Source organism: Neomonachus schauinslandi, chromosome X (assembly GCF_002201575.2).
Source record: "Neomonachus schauinslandi chromosome X, ASM220157v2, whole genome shotgun sequence".
NCBI lineage: Eukaryota > Metazoa > Chordata > Mammalia > Carnivora > Phocidae > Neomonachus > Neomonachus schauinslandi.
Window position 1 is genome coordinate 118680045 of NC_058419.1, and position 17838 is coordinate 118697882.

Sequence of the window (17838 nt, forward strand, 5' to 3'; positions counted from 1 at the left end):
TTTACGTACCAACCCTGGATGGGAGATCTGACTATCCGCTTTCTACGTTGTTCTTGCTGGTGGTGTCCAGGTGGAGAGGTGATGTGCTAGAACTATTTGTCAAAGCCTTCTGTGTAAGTAAAAATGAAATTGAGACCCAGGGTAAAATCTGCAAACTCCCCCGTGGGTGGAAATGCGGAGAGGAAGTCAACACCACCAATTAGGGTGTTGATCAAAGAATAATGTTAGACCACTGGGCTTCAAGGCCCTCAACACATATCTCCATAGGGTGAGCTGCCGAGCTAGGTCTATCTTTTATGTGTCCACACTCACCTTTTCTGTGGCCTCCCAGAGGACTGTGATTTCCCCAGGGTCAGGCTGTGTCTTATTTCTCTTTGAATCTGGAATGCCAGGTAAACCACCCACTTCTCTGCCTGATTCCACTGCGCCTCAGCAAATCTTCGAGAAGTGAATGAATGCACGCACGCACACATGCACATCACCTTTAAAACGGAGCTCCTTCCTCTCCTCTTCCCTAACTCTCTAAAGGGCATTGTCCACGCCTTTCTCTTCTTTTCCCCAGGATCCCCAGGAATGATTTTGAGACCTGAGTGTTTCCCTATTACTTCACCCCATGCCCAGTTTCCGACTTTGATTGATGGTCTTATAGGGTTGGTGTGAGGTTTAAAAGAAGTAAGAACCATGGTGAGCTTCAAACATCTCCTGAAACTATACACACTCTCAATGAAAGTTTCCTGTCCCCATCACCATCATCATTGTCATCATCACCAGATCACTTTGTCTCATATCTGCCCTCAGCTCGTCCTTACGTCTCACCTGAACTACAGCCAGCCATGGGCCCCCACCTGCTTCCCTCAATTCAGGGTTTCTCCCCTATTCTGCCGACCACACCTGGAACCATTAGAGTGATCTTCAACCACAGAATCTACTCCTTTGTTGGAAAAAAACAAACAAAATGAAACAAAACTCCCTAGGCACCTCTTGCCAACTAATATCTCTATCAAAGCCATTTACCACACTATTGCATAGAAAAGAAGAAATCCATTTTATTTGCAGCCTGTTCTGAGAACGCACCACAGATTTATGTTGATTTGTCTTAGAGCATTGGGTTTCAAACTCTTTGTCCACAATCTACAGTGAGGAATACATTTTATACCTCGGTCCAGGAAATGCACGAACGAAATGGTGCTTATCTTTATCAGAGATACACTTTGATATTGTCTCTAATGTTCTCTCCTGTCCTCTTCGATTCTTTATCCTTTTTTAAAACGCACTTGTCATGATCCACTAAACTTTCATGATTCACTAAGGGTTTATGACCCACAGTTTGAATAACGCAGTCTTGGAAGGCGGATGGAATAGAGAAGAGGCAATCAGGAAGAAAAGAACAAAAATGTCAATGTGGAAACTTGCTGTGGCTCTTAAGGCCCTGGGAAGGTGGATGGGGCATTGTTTCTCTAGGGCCACAGAAAGGAACCGAGGTTGACCCTTGGCCTAAGCGTCTAGTCCCTTCTCTATCTAGAGCCCAACTGTGGACTGCCGGCTGGGAGGCTTCCTTGTGCTGCTTCACTGCTCTCTCTCTCTCTCAATACCAAGCTAGGTGTACAGCCCGGAGGAGGTAGATATGTGGGACTTTAGCTTCTCAAGATGTAGAAGCCATTAATGAAGGTTACAAAGGTAGTCCACGTCTTCCAGGATGTCCTACTCAGTCAATAGAGAAAACACAGATCCATCAATTATATTAAAAGATAAACAGTGGATGGCATTTATCCACGTTACCAGTGGTGACACTTACAGATACAAGCTGTCTCGTCTACCTAGCCCAGCAAAAGCTGAGAATGACAGAGCCGTTTCTCTGCAGGCCCCTCTGTAATTTTCTTCTTAGATGCTCTCCTCCACCCCCCCCACCCCTGGGCTTTGACCATGTCAAGTTCTCCCATGTAGGCTTCTGTATGATTCTGTTCTGCTGCTGAGCGGGCAGCCCTGCATGATCGCGGATGGTTCTTTAAGCCATAGGCTCTGTGCCTTTGTAGTCATAAATGGCTTCCTTTATGCCCTCAGCCCATAGTTTTCTATCCAAGGTCTTGTCCCTACTGGTCACATGTACACATATTTATATATCTTTGTTGGAACGGCAACTCCTATTGCACAAGGCCTTGGCATCTTGAACAAAACTTTTGTCACTGCAGTTTCTGAAATATTCTGGCACCTTTCAAAGATTGGAAGACTACACTATTCTCTCTGTTGGGATCATGGCCAAAAAGTAAACTTGATAATTACAAAGACTGTCTCATTGCTGAAATATGAATAGGAGCTCCCATTTTTGCTTTTTTTTTTTTTCTTTGTTTCTCTATGGGGAAACAAAGGCAAGGAAGTATTAACTGAAATTAAATACCAAGTGCTTTTAAACCAATCAGGCATTCTAGATCATTTGAAATGGAGTCCTCAAGATGATTTGCAAATTCTATTAGTGGGTATTTGTAAAATTGTTACACATGCAAAGCTCTGAAAAAGTTGTTTAAGGGGTCTTCACTTAAGATAGGAGTGGACACACTACAGCCCAAAGGCCAAATCCAGTCCACCGCCTATTTTTATAAATAATGTTGTATTAAAACACAGCCACACTCGTTTGTGGCTATATTGTCTAAGGTTGTTTTAGTGCTACCGCAGAAGAGTGGAATAGTTTTGGCAGAGACGATATGGACCACAAAGCTGAAAATATTTACAATCTAGACCTTTACAGAAACAGCTTGTTGGCCTTTGATTTAAGAGATTAATATTAATTTGATAGAGAAATTTATAGTTATTATCTATGCAGTTGATCAAGCATACCATTCTGTTCATTTCAATGTCTTCACTATCTTTATTTTGCAATAAGAGTGTTTTTTAATGATCAGACCTTTATAACTCTCAGATGTTTTAAGTGATTATATTTGTGTTTATATCTATTTTTTTAAAGATTTTATTTATTTGAGAGAAGGAGAGAGTGAGAGAGAGAGCATGAGCAGGGGAGAGGGGCAGAGGGAGAGGGAGAAGCAGCCTCCCCGCTGAGCAGGGAGCCCGACGCTGGGCTCAATCCCCGGACCCTGAGATTCTGACCTGAGCCAAAGGCAGATGCTTAACCGACTGAGCCACCCAGGCGCCCTTAAGTGTTATTTTATATTTATATTATATTCATGTTATAAACACTTAAATATAATTTATTGTATAATATAATTCATTGTAATCTGATTCACTGTAATCTGACCTCCCTCCTCTTACCCTCCTTATCATAGATCCCACCCAACATACACAGATTCAGACTTTCCAGGGATGTCTTTTGTAGAGATGCCTGGCATTACATGACAAGACGTGTGAAAAACACATTCCACAACAGAGTTTCGGATTATCCACTGTTAAGATGCTTTGGCTGCAAATTATGGAAACCAAAGCCAAAGTGGCTTAAATAATAAAGCGATTGATTATGTTACTTTACCAGGAGCCCACAGATAGGCTAGTTTCAGGACTCAGGAATTTCTTCTTGGCCGTAATCAGTGGGTCACTTTGTTCTTTGGCTGGCTTCCCTCATTGTCACAAAATGACTGCAGCAGCCACCGACATCACAGCCTCTATGGCAGCACGAAGAAGCAGAGAAGCAGGGACTCTTCATCAGGTATCTTTTTAATAACAGAGGAGTATTTTCCCCGCCACTTCCCAGTAGACTTCCCTCCCTTCTCCATCCCCAGAACGGCAGTCTGCCAGTGCCCAAATCCACAGTGGCAAGTAGAAAGAAATCACCAGGAATTGGCTTGACCTCAGATTCCTTTCCTGAGCCTGGGGTGAGTACTTATCCCAGGATGCATGACCACCGGGAGGGTGAGCACCTAACAGAACAGGGAGAGAAAACAATTGGGGGGTGGGACATAGTAGGATAAAGATGGATATAGATTAGAAACTATTGGCCTACATAATGGCAATGTCATCCATCATTGCAAAGAAGCAGTGGGGGGAAACCATTCTTCTATCACACTTATTTGCATTAGTGTCTAGCATGGGCCTTGGCATAGATCTGTGGCTCAGGAAATACATGAGAAATTGAAGGGAATGGATTTAGAATTCCATCAGAGCACACTTATTTATACAGTGTTTCCATGTCATAACGAATTGTTTCCTATGTCTCAAAGAATAAGCAGAAGCAAGGATGGAAAAGGAAAGGATGAAGACCCTAATAGTTTTCATCTCCTTACGTCACTTGTCCAGTTCCTGAGGCTGTGAGAGCTGTTTTCATGGGGGCGGCTGGCAGAAATTTGGAAGCGTTCCCAAAGCTTACAGTTTATGATTTAAAGATACTTGAGTCCCTCCTTACTTGTTCACTATAAAACAGTATCTGTCAAAAGAAAGCAAGTAACATTGGCCCCTTACACAGATCAAAAATCAGACCATGTGCAGATACCCTTGTCTGACTACCATTTCAACTTGAACTACAAGCTTTGGCTTTAAAACAAGCAATGACGAAACTTCTTTAATTTGGAGTTTAATTTCCTTAACAATCCAGGGCATTTCTTTGGGATAAGTGATCTCTGTCTTTTTGCTCTCCTACCTGCTTTCTTTCCCTTATGTTCCAGGAAAGAAATATGGCTTAAGGAAAAGGTTGGCCAAAAGCCATTTTTCTTGCTCTGATCTTTGGAAACTTCTGTCTCTGCAAATATAATGCCTACCTAGGCTAAGTTAGAAACATTGTTTTTGATTTAAGGAATGTAGGATAAGAAGTGCAAGTTCGGATGCCTGGAAAGACAGACTAGCTCCTAGCTTAGGGAAAAATAACAGCAGGGCTGGCTGCCCCTTTGGAACATGAGCTTATAGCTTTTTTTTTTTTTTCTTTACTGACACCATTTGAATATGGAAAAAATGGCAGCAAGTAAAAGATCCTTCTAGGCATAATTTGATCATGACTGGTTATTACAGCAAGGAGTGATTATAAAGAACGCCTGGTTAAGGAAGAACCATCACTGAGCTTTTCAAACCCGTGGCATCCAAGCCATGTGATTGGCTTCCCTACCTTACGTTTTGATAGAATTAACAAGACATGATCAACAAATGAAATATCTCAATGATTTTCTGTAATAGAAAAACACTTGCTTTGGGGCTCAAGAATCTACAAGGTTTTTTCTTCCTCTTAAGGAAAAATTTCAGAACTAATTACTTGGCCAAAATAATTTACATAAAACGGAAAAGGTTTCTTAGCATTTAATTTAACTGGAAGCATGGTGACCTCCAAGAGCTGACTCCCTTTACAACAGTGAGAGAGACTCACAGAATGTTCTTATTTTCTGACTGCAGCTTTGCTAATTTCACCACCACTTCAACATGTAAACTGCAAGCATTAGTACATTTCACAAGTACTTTGGGGAGCCTCAGCTCTAAAGAGAGGCATCGGTATTGCTTAAGAATGCCATAAATATTTTCTTCCCTGAGAAACCTAGACACTTTGGAAACAGATTTTGAAAAATCTAACCCACAAGGCACTAGCAGGCTAAAGAAACAATGCTTAATTCACTGGGGTTCACACCAAGAAAAATGACTCAGTCGCCCTGTTTCTACTTGCCTCCTATTGCAATCAAGGTTTATGGAAGAACTGCTAAGGATAAGGTGATATATAAGTGGAAACTTTGACCTATGAACTTGATTAAATAACCGACAGTCTACAGCATGGAAGATTTCTTAAAAATAACATGGAAAAAAATAGATAGTGAGATCCAAATTTGACCGAACACTGGGACAAGTTTGGGCTTAAATACATTGTTTGCCACTTTTTCCATGTAGACTGTTTTCTTCCAGAATTCTTATTTGTCACTTTCTTAAGCCCTAGTTCCCACTAAAGAAACTGTTATGAATTAGCAATCTTCTCATCTTTTTTCCCCAATAGAATGCTTGCTTGATAAAGGGTTGGATTACCAGGAATAAGACATTAAGAGACTTAGGATAAGAAAGGATCTCCTAGACTAAATAGTTACCATGTGATTTAGTGGGGGAAACCCCTACCAAAATTCAAAGGCCCCTGAGAAGCCTCACCTTGTCCTTTAAGACTGAACGCAAACGTTAGCCTTCCTAAGCAGAGTTGGAGACGGCCTTCTTGCTTCTGACCTCCCCCTTGCTAGATGCCTCCACTGCAGCATTTCTTCATTTCACTTTAGTGAGGTTTCTGTGTATCTGTCTTTGGCACTAAACTCTGAGATTCTCAAAGGCAGAGGTAGTGTCCATTCACCTGGGTTCATAGCGCCTAGCTCTGTCTCACCTACAACATGGGCTGTATCAGTGTTGGGTGGAGGGAGGGATGGAGTAGGGATGGATCAATGTATGGGGGACGAGCCTACTTTCTGGGGGGAAGATGCCATTTAAACAGATAACTAGTATAGCATAAATAATATTCCCACGCCAAGGAGATTTGTCATGTTCTGTGGCGCAATATCCGGGAACAGAGAATATTTGTTTGCGCACCAAGGCCAGATTGCCATTTCAGCTCCTCTCCTAAACCTCTGCAGCGAATCCCAGTTCAGCTCTCAGACCGGAGCAGCGCACTGGTCCCATCGGGTCCCCTATTCTGGGCTTGCTGCCACATTTCCTGCCAAGAAGCAGAGGTGATCGCTTTCCTGCTAACTACGTCCCCCTTTTTGTCAGGGCTGCCCTCCCTTCCGTTTCTCCAGATGGACTTTGAAAAGGCAACTCAAAGCAGTAGGGGCAATTTCAAGTCCATTCCACTGAGGATGGCGACGGCGGTAACAACTGGCTCCAACACCCAGCCACCTTTTCCTGGGACGGGACTTTGCCTGGGGTTTTGGTTGCCCATCTGTCATCGGTCCCTCCATGTTTTCAGTGTTGACTTACACTCGCCACATGAACTTGCACCCCTGAGATGAATCATTAGAAAACACTAGACGTGGGGGATGGACACAAGGAATGGCCCTCAGGTGCTGGGGCCACTAATAATATCGTAACTTCTTTGACAAACCTTCCTGTCCCAAATTGGAAAGAAAGTATCTGGTTTAGTCTTTTTCTTGCCTTAGTTTTAGGAGTCTGTGGCTTGAGAGCCCTCAAAAGGGCAAATGGATGAGACTAAAGGATGAGTTTGAGTTTTAGTGAGGGATAAAATATAGCTTTAGTAAACATTTTTATAAGACACCCACAGATTGAATAGCTCGCCTTATCCACATTCGTACATATAATTTAAAAAGTGTATTTTGGTTTATCAGGACATGCATGGGAACTTGAAAAGTAAACAGATTTCTATACTTACCAGTGTTCTCAGAGGCAAACAACAAGCACCGAGTCTGGATAACTTACACAGAAAAGGGATTTTAGGGAACTTAAGAAATAGGAGGTATCATGAGACAGTTTAATCAGCCACCTATGAAAACATCACCAGGGCCCTAAAAACAAATCTGGTCGAGCCTCTCATCTGTCCACTCCCTTTCCAGAAAACATGCTACACCAGAATGACAGACATAACGGATGCTTTATATTGGCCCAGGCACATGTTTTCTTTCAGATCAGGGAGATGTGACTAGGAAGATTATTTTAGTAGTTTCAGCCAGGTCAGAAACTCTGACTTGTGAGTCACCTTCTTGCCATAAAGTTGGGCTCCCAAGTCTGTGTGTTTCAAAGTACTTCAGTGAATCGTGAGAGCCTCCACCTTCTCACGTGCTTGACAAACGAGGTTTCAGCCTTTGCTTGAATACATCCAGTACCTGGGCGAAAGGGCTTTTTAAAACGACAACAACAACAACTTTATTTTAGAATAATTTTAGATTTAAATTACACAGTTCCCTTACGCCCCTAAGCCAGTCTCCTCTAATAATAGCATCTTATGTAACCTTGGTACACTTACCACCATGAAGGAAAGGACATGGATACATTGCTATCAGCCAAACTATAGACTTTGTTCAGATTTTACCAGTTTCCCCACTAAATATCCTTTTTCTGACCCAACATCCCATCTAGGATACCCCATGCATTTGGCTGGGCATCTTATTTTTTTCCTTTTCTTTTCTTTTCTCTTCTCTCTTTTTTAAACATAACAAACATTTCTGATCTTACACAGTTTCTGGGAATATCATAGCCTGGTTGTTCTGATTTGGGTTCCAGTCTGTGAGGTTCGCCATCAAGCTCAGCCGGGGCTGCAGTCATCTGAAGGCTTGACTGGGGTGGGAGAATCAGTGTGCTGGCCCACTCACGTGGCTGCTGGCTGGAGACTCCAGTTCCTCACCACATAACCCTTTGCATAGGGCTGCTCATGGCGTGGTTTCCTCCAGAGTGAGGGATGCAAGACAGAAAGAGCAGCTGAGATGGAAGCCACAGTGAGCAGTGCTTTTTTTTAAATTAATTAATTAATTTATTTATTTATTTATTTTTGTGAGGCAGCTCATTCCATTGCTGAACAGCTCCATTTGCTGAGAAAACAGTCTTCCTATAATTTCCTTGGCCAGTGGACGGCTGGCCAGGAAGTCTCTCCATCCACCATGTTTAGTCCTCTAAAAAAAAAAAAAAAAATAGAACTAGTGTCCCCAGAGTCTTCCCTGCATGCTAAAGACACGTTCGTACATCCATTCAGACAACTGTTCACCATCAAATGCTGCTCCACACCTGATCTAAATGAGGACAAAATGCTTCATGCAGAGAAGTAGAAGGCTGTTTATTCAAAGAACCTGCTCTATTCCCCTACCTGTAGACAGGAATCTGGTAGAAAGATAGCCAAAGACAGACTCACATTGCTTCCTAAATTGAAAGAAATTGTTATTCAACTGGATACGTAAAAGCTCAACAATTTGTAAACATTTTTATATTGTTCTACCTAAAATAGAAACTGAGATTGGGTATGGATCGAGCATTGTGAGAAGTGGGAAAATGTGACTCTTCGGGAGTTGGGCGTCACATGGTTTGAGCCCATAGCTGTCCTCTAGGTGGAGTTATGCACAGACCAGGGCTTCTCAACCAGAGTGATTTTTGTCCCCGTGGGACATTTGGTGATGTCCAGAGACATTATTGGTTGTCACAACAGGGACTGGGTGGGCTCTCTGGCATCTAGGAAATTGAGGGATGCTGCTAGATACCGTACCGTGCACAGGACAGTTCCTCACAGCAAAGAGTTATCCAGCCCCCAATGTTGCTAGACCCAAGTCTAGAGGTTGGATGCAGTCTCTAAAGGGCCACTTCCCATTCTGCCACCAAGTGTCTCTTTTATAGCATTTGCCCCTCGCTTTTTAACTGAGCTCCCCTCACTGCCTATGAATTCCTTCAGTTTGCATTCTCTGAGAGTCTTTGTTTCTGGTCCAAGTCAATAGTGAGGCAGCTGTGGTTGGGAAAAGTAAGGGAGGCGGTGTCAAAGGGCATTCCTTCAAACTTCTCTCAGCAGGAATTTTCTGAAGATTGGAAACAAGCTAGAACCTTCCTCTGAGGCTAGGATGGAGGTGCAAACTCCAGGACTTGCCAGGTGTGCAGTGGACCGGGGTTAGGTATCCATGCTGGCCTGGGGTGAGTGTGAGGACTGTCTCATTAAGTGAAAAAGACAATGTTTGTATTTGTTGTAAATAGCTAAGCATTTTTTAAATTGTAGGTCACTATTCACAAAGATCACAAAGATATTGTCTCGAATCTTGGAGTTTGAAGTACATATTATCCTTGTGGGACTATGTGAACTCTCATTGGTGGGAATACAAATGAGTGAAACTACTTGGAAACTGTTCGATGTTACCTAGTAGAGCCTGAGGTTCTGTACATGCCGGCCTGACAACGCAGCTTGTACGTATCTACCCTAGAACAGTGGTTCTTAGATTTCCGTGGGAACCAGAGTCCCCTGGAGCGTTGGTGAAAGCACACGTTGCTGGGCCCCACCCCAGAGTTCCTGAGTCAGTAGTTTTGGGGAGGGACCGTAGAATTTGCAGCTCTAACGAGTTTCCAGGCAGTACCAATGTCGGTGGTCGCAGAGCCACATTCCAAGAACCATTATCTGAGAGAGGGTCTTGGACATGTACATAGCAAGACATGAGCAACATTTTTCAAGAACATTGGTCCTGATAGTCTCAAGCTAGAAACAACTCAAATTTCCAATGAACCATGGTATATTCGTACCAGAAAGCAAATTATAGTCATCAGAACGAGTGACCTACAGCTACCTGCCTCAACAAGATGAATTTCCGAAGTGTTGATGAATGGCGTAAATGAGGCAGGCGAGAATACCTACAGTGTGATTCCATCGGTGGGAAAAACAAACTGTATTCTTTACAAACGTAGACAGTAAAACTACAAAGAAAAGCAGATGGTTGATTATTGCAAAACTCAGACCAGTGATTACCTGGGGGGAGAGGGAGGAAGACACACAGGGGGCTTGGGCACGAGCAGTAGTCTACCTCTGAACTTGGCTGTTGGTGATGTGGGAGTTGGCCTCCTATTATTTCTTTGAACTGTACATTTGTAGTTATACACATCTTTATATATGCTACATCTTCCACTTAAAAAGAAGTTAAAAAAAAATCCTTCTGTCTTTAAATAAAATGTCCCCTATCCTATCTGTGTCCGGTTCTTTGGCAACTTGCTTGAATTTTAGAATCTGTCCACTGGTTATGAAAACTTAAAACTTAAGTCTCTTAAGCTTTACTATATAGTTTAGTTATTCTTCTGGGTCAAGGGTTAAAATGAAGGAATGATAGAATGTTGTTAAAGAAATATACCCTTGTTACAGTCAAATACATTTGGTGGTGTGAAGTGACGAACAAAGTGTTACAAAGTAAAAGGCCTGTCTGTTTGGAGAATGGATTTGAGTCTTGTGTTGTTAGTATGTTTATTGTCGTACATTTTATAGTAAGTTATGGTAGGCCATATAATTACTCATCTTCTAGACACTGGAGATAAGAACATACCCCTAATGACAGAGATGGCTGGCTCTTCACCGCATTACAAGTGATTTACTTAATGTCCCCCTACACATATCTCACAACTGCAAGGATGCAGACTCTTATGCACTATGTCCATTTTGTGGGAGGAGAATCATTATTGCAATATTTCTTTGCTTTTTCGAAGGGGGGGGATTGAATGCATCTGTTGATTATACTGTGATGTCTTTTGCCTCCAAAAATCCAGACAGAAGGAGTTGGGAACATCTGCAGCCCCGGACGGATCCCAGGAGAATGCTCATTTCTGGTTAAGAATGTGCATGCTGTCTTTTCCTGATATCAGAGTCTGGCTTTTAAATTTTATTGGGCTGAGTCTCTTTCTGGACTACACTTTTGAGTGTATCCTGTAAAAAACAAACAATTCTTAATCCTCCTTTTAAACCTAAGTTTCCTTGCGGCACGGGCTGCATTTGCCCTACTTGATCACCGTGCGGATTCCCGATTCGCGCCTCCCACACGTTAAGTTGATGGTTGCGTAATCGTGAAATGCATTCTTGCCATGATGACTGGCAACTTTTTCTGATGACATCCCAGGAATTTGATTGCAGCTACCTACTGATATGAGTGGAATCTTTATTATTTGGAGAGTTAGCCAGACGTGATAAGTACGTTTGTTGCAAACACAAGATGCCGAAAGGGTATATGCCTTATTTATGATAGTGAAAACTTAGAAATGACCCAAATGCCCATTGGTGGAGGAATGGTTAATGAAATTATGGTACAGCCACACTGTGCAATACTATGAGACCTCCTGAGAAAGTAGATCTGAATTTATGCACATGTGTCAGGGGCCCCAGGAGGCACTTGGTGTGCACCATCTCATTAAATCTCCCAACAACCCCATGAGATTCCCATTTTATAGATGCGGACACTGAGACTTGTCCCAAGTCACACAGTTAGTAAATGGTGCAGCAATAATTAGATCTGACTTCTCTAGACCCCCAAATTCATTTCCTTATCCAGTTACACTCTACCAGCTTATAAACGTCAAAACCGTATGTACTGTTGACTCTCCTCTCGTGGAGATTTGATTCAATATGACATTGGTTTGCATAAACATGAAAAATAGGAAGAGACTCATGTAATAGCAACAGCAAACATATCTAAGTGTCAACGCTAAATTAATTCTGAAGGAGGTAAGTTTCCTGTACTTTTCATGATTGAAACAAAATTTAAGAGCATACATCAAGGTTCTCGTTGCATGTACTGTCCAGGTCAGGGATTTCCATGTATTTTCAGAGCCTTTGTTCTGCCTAAAATGCCAAATTATGAGTGAAGTAAGTGAGAAGTCATGCTTTTGCTCAAATGTAGCTGTTGATGGTATAAGATATCACGTGTATGCTTGTGTTTACAACTTTTCGTTCTTTTAATATTTGCAGATGGACAGAAGAGAAAGAAATCTTTGCGAAAGAAACTGGATTCACTAGGAAAGGAGAAAAACAAAGACAGAGGTAAGGGACAGAATGAACTAGAGCGGATGCATCTTCCATGGAGCATAATGGTTGAATTTGGTGGGGTTTTTGAATTGCATAGATTTATGCGGTTCATCTCTATTATGCAAACTGGATTTCTACGATGGAATGTCATTAAAGCCTGTTTTGGTCTACTCTTTTGTGTTTGAGTGGCCCTGTACTGAATTGATGAATTCAACTGTTTTGAGCAAAGTGTGACTTTGGCCAAGTTTATGGTTCCAATTATGATGCTGGCCAATTGGCCAATCAGCAACGCATAAGAAGAACCTGGGTTGAGTAGCCATGGACAGCATCTCTAACGCTAACCAGCTGTCTGGCAAGGCCAGATCGTTAGGCAGGGCTAGTTGAATGAGAAAAAGTTTGGATTCGCCTGCCATGACTACTGGAAAGAAACAGTCTCATCCTCATGGGCTACTGGAGATGGGCCATTCTCAGCATTTTTATGTCAGATCACAGCATGCTTATTTTTTGCCCTATATGTTTTGGGAATTGTTGACTCTCTCCATACTGTTTTGTGTCCTCTTCTATGTCTATTTAGGGAACTGACACATTAGCCACTCTTTCAGAGGTATTTGTGGTCATTTTTAACTAATATTCATTGAGCCTGAAAATGGGCACCTGGGCCCCATTAGCGCAGTACAACTCTCTGTGGCTTGTTTGTATGGTCCCATATGAAATGACTGCTGACTGGTGTGGTTGTATGAATGTATTTCCATTTTATGTGACATAATGAATGAGTGTTGAGTGAGGAGAGCCATATGTCTCACCTTGGAGTTCTTTTCTATAATGATTGAATTTCTGCTTGAAAAATAATGGAAGGCAATAAAACCAAAGGTATAAAAATAAATGCACTGTGGTCAGTAGTGGACAAGACCTAGTCCACACCATTGATCCCAGACTCTACACCCATGTCATGAACTTGACTAAAGTGTCATGACATTTGGTTGTTTGGACTGAAAGGAGATAATTCTATTTTTAAAAATATTTTATTTATTTATTTGACAGAGAGATACACAGCGACAGCGGGGACACAAGCAGGGGGAGTGGGAGAGGGAGAAGCAGGCTTCCCGCCGAGCAGGGAGCCCGATGCCGGGCTCGATCCCAGGACCCTGGGATCATGACCTGAGCCGAAAGCAGACACTCAATGACTGAGCCACCCAGGCGCCCTTGAGATAAAGAATTCTAAAGAGTGGGGAGCCAACGTTTTACTTCCCTTAGAGCATGATTTCTCAACCTGGGTCTGTTGACATTTTAGACTGGATAATTCTTTTTTATTTTATTTTTTTAAGATTTTATTTATTTATTTGACAGAGAGGGGCAGAACACAAGCAGGGGGAATGGGGGAGGGAGAAGCAGGCTCCCCGCTGAGCAGGGAGCCCAACACGGGGCTCGATCCCAGGACCCTGAGACCATGACCCGAGCCAAAGGCAGACGCTTAACAACTGAGCCACTCAGGTGCCCCTGGATAATTCTTTAAAAAAAAAAAAAAAAGATTTATGTATTCATTAGAGAGACATAGACAGAGAGAATGAGTGGGAAGGGGGCAGAGGGAGAGGGAGAGAAAATCCTCAAGCAGACTCCCCACCGAGTGCAGAGCCCCACGTGGGGCTCCATTCCAGGACCCCGAGATCATGACCTGAGCCGAAATCAAGAGTCGGCCGCTTAACCAACTGAGCCGCCCAGGCACCCTCAGACTGGATAATTCTTTGTTACGGAGGCTGTCCTGTTCATCGTGTGACATGTTTAGTGGCATCTCTGGCCCAGTAGCACCGCCCCCAGCCAGAATATCTCCAGACATTTCGAATGTTTACCTCAGACTGGAGAAAGGAGTTGAGAATGGGAATGATCCCTGCCTCTCACTGCACAGTTAGAGTAAGTTGTAGAACCTTTAAAATTCCCAGTGCCCAGACCCCCCAACCCCGAAAGTGTGATACCATTGGTCTATAGGGGGTACTGGACGTGAGTAGTTTTCTGAAGTACTGATGTGCAGCTTCTGAGATGAGAACTCGGTCCATATTAGCCAATGTCCTCACCAGCAGGGCACATCCTATCACAGCCGAATCCGCTGCTGGAATAATCAAGGCAAGGGGCATTAAGTCTTTTTTTTTTTTTTAATTAAAAAAAATTTTTTTTATTAACAAATAATGTATTATTTGTTTCAGGGGTATAACTCTTGTCCAGCTACCTATCACTGTCTGATAAATAGTATTCTATTTAATCGGTCCGTATGTTCTTACCCTTCTTTTTAAGTGAATGTTAGTAACCAGGGTAGCTTTTTTTTTTTTTTTTTAAAGATTTTATTTATTTATTCATTAGAGACAGAGAGAGGCAGAGGGAGAAGCAGGCTCCCAAGGAGCAGGGAGCCCGATGCGGGACTCGATCCCAGGACCCTGAGATCATGACCTGAGCCGAAGGCAGACGCTTAACCATCTGAGCCACCCAGGCGCCCCCAGGGTAGCTTTTTTAAACTAGAGTCTTACTCATTCTATTCCTGCCATCCATCACCTTTACCTCACTAGATTAGAGAAATTCTTAGTGTTTATAGAGAGTATTAAAGGGGACACTCAGACTGGCATTAGTAATGTGTATCTTTAAAGTTGGTTTACTCTAGGATGATGATACTGATCTGAGGACTGAATCCTTATAATGGAGACTTTCAGCGATTCTTCAGAATTGCCCGTTCAGGCTAGACGAAACAGAATGACCATTTTTGCAGGAGATGATTGAGTTCCCTCAGCAGAGAGAGACGGATGTGTGCTTGCTCAGGTTACAGAACAACAGGAAGCAAGGATGTGAATGAGCTGAAAAGGAAGGCCAGGGGATGTCATTGACCAATGTGTCCTGGGCTATTATACACTTTTCGGACCATATCGTATTTACATCTGACATAAGCTCAGGGAGAACCTGGCAGTGTTCTATAAGGCTGTACACGTTGCTGGCTGGGAAAAAGAAAGGCAGGTTCTGGTGGTCCAGAGAAAAGACACATGGCCCATCCAGCTAAATTAGAGAAAAATATCAGGCTTCATGGCAAAAGAGGGGTTTTTTAATTCCTCTTTTAAAGAAGCTCTGATATTTAAAAAGAAGATGTCCTGGGCTTAAGTGAAGCTTAATTACCTGGCACATCTTCTGAACAGAAAGTCCTGTCTATGTGCACACATCCATTACGTGGCCGCCCTGGCAAGCAGGGCAGGAGGGGCCAGCATGCGGGTCTTGCTGAGTCGTAATGGTTCACATTATTTTCTTCCATTTGAATATTAACATTGGGGTTCCTAACAGCTGCACATGTGGAAAATGATAATCATTGGAGTCCAAAAGTAAAAGAAGGAAAACAGGAAGCTCTCAGTGACCTCTTGGGTTAGGTCATCTAAAAATAAATAGGAGCAGCTTTTTAGAACCCAATTGCTCTCCCAATAAAGAGTGATTCATTAAGTGTTTGATATGCTGCTGGATTAATTGATTCAATCAGAGTGAATCATGTCCTGTATTTTATTTAATTGCCTTGACATCAAACACGGCAGATCATGTGACACTCCTGTGTCCCTCCTGCCACTTCAGCCAGTGCCCATACGACTCTTGAATTCCATATGGAAACGAATTCAAGATGGAGGCTGGGTGGGAAAACATATTTTCATCCAGAAGAGTTCCAAGTCCTTAATTTCTCTTAGTTAAATTACTTGGCAACCAAAAAAACAGTTTTTAAACTTTCAGAACTTCAGCAAATTTCTTTCGTGGGTCAAAAAGAAATCACTTGTGGGGAAAAGATTTTCAAATAGCTACTTTGTTCCAGTTCATGTGGTTCCTGGTCAGAGCACAGGGGGGCATAGGTTTTACTGTGGCATACATCTGGGAGATAGGTCCCCACTTCACAGGGTATTTCAGACTATGCCGTATATTTATTGACATGAAATCTGGGGATAATTCGGGTCTGGCACCGTTCTTTAGGCTGAAATAGTATCATGCCATGTCTTATTGTTCCTCAGTGTCCGAGTATGTTCCTACACGCCAGGTATGACGTAGCACTCAATAGGAATAGTTGATACAACTTTATTTTGCATCATAATAAATAGCAGTAAAAAAATCAAGTATCAGCTATCACCATGTAGACATTCTCAAGGAGAATGTATCGAATGCTGTCTTTGAGTGCTGTTACTGGAAAGGAGAGAACCCAGGGGAGCGTGATCCCGGGAGGGAATAGGAAGGGGCCACCTCACACAGGGCTGTGTGCGCCCCGCATGGTGTTTGGTCTGCATGCTGAGAACATTGAGACACCATCAAGGTGCATTAAGGAGGGCGCATCTTAATGGTGTGTTTCAACAGATCGCCACACTGCAGTGTGGAACATGAACTTGGGAGGGAGAATAAGACAAGAGTGGAGGGAGGAAGCCTGATTCTCGAGGTGGAATCCCTTTTGGGGAGGACAAGGCTCCAGGATGGGACCAAGGGAGTGAGTAGAAAAGGTGGCATGCAGGAAAAAAGAGGAGAGGAGATGGTCAAGGAGATGGGAGGATGGAGAATGAGATGGGCCTTTAGGTAGACATCCAAGCCTCCAAGTGTGACGGTAGCTTGGGGGTCTGACCACGGGTCAGTCAGTGCCAAGAGAAGAGAGCAATGGGCAGAAGACAAGAGAAACCTTGTGATGGCGGGTTTCTGCCACACAGTGGGAAGGTGCAGATCTGGAAGTGGCGGTAGGGAGCCAGAGGATGGCATGCCACCTCCTGGCCCCACAGTTCATGGGCTGGGAGAGCACGCAGTTGCTACTAATGAGCACAGCAGGGGAAGCAGTCTCCTTGGTGAACACATACTGTAGATTAGAACATGATACACCCTGTGCCTGGCCCCAGAGCACTGAGCCTTGGGAAATGTCCATCTGCTTTTAAAAACCTATTATCAACTGTATTCGCCCTATCAACACACAGTCTCCAGGGTTTTTTCCCCGAGAGAAGAGCTTTGAATCCACAGATAAGCATGTGTGCCCAACATTTTATTTACACATGAGGAGGGTTTTGCTAAATAGACTTGTGATGAGTTCTCCATTTCACAATAGCCACATTTTGAGAAGCAGTCATATTCAAGGAATCCTGCCTAGAATTTTCCAGAGTCTAGACACTGCAACACAAGTTTAGGGCATAGGGAGGCCTCCTTTCTGAAGCCTGTAAAGGTTCTTAAGAGAAAGCAACAAGAAACAAGAGACCACATCAAAACTCTATCACTGAAAGAATAAATAAACTCCACCAGGAAAGAAAGACTATTAGGGAAAAATAAAAATCTGTTAGCAGGTCATCTCTTGAGTGAGAATCAAAGAGAAAGAAAAACTGGGAAGAATGACTTCATGTATCGCATCTGTTTAATTTGTGTTCCGTTATTCCAATTTGCAAGGAAAGTGGCAGACTTTGGGACACTGAAAATGACAGATACCAAAGGGAACCAGTTTTCTTCTTTTT

General features: G+C 42.9%; 1 protein-coding gene across 2 annotated transcripts in view; it reads left to right on the plus strand.

Annotated features, from left to right (window-relative positions):
• ARHGAP6 (Rho GTPase activating protein 6) overlaps positions 1–17838 on the plus strand; it is a 472720-nt gene that overhangs the window by 404161 nt on the left and 50721 nt on the right. For both annotated transcript variants that reach the window (XM_044911567.1, XM_044911568.1), the window contains one exon: positions 12305–12376. In XM_044911567.1, the coding sequence (XP_044767502.1) occupies positions 12305–12376 (72 nt within the window). The remainder of the gene's footprint in view (positions 1–12304; positions 12377–17838) is intronic.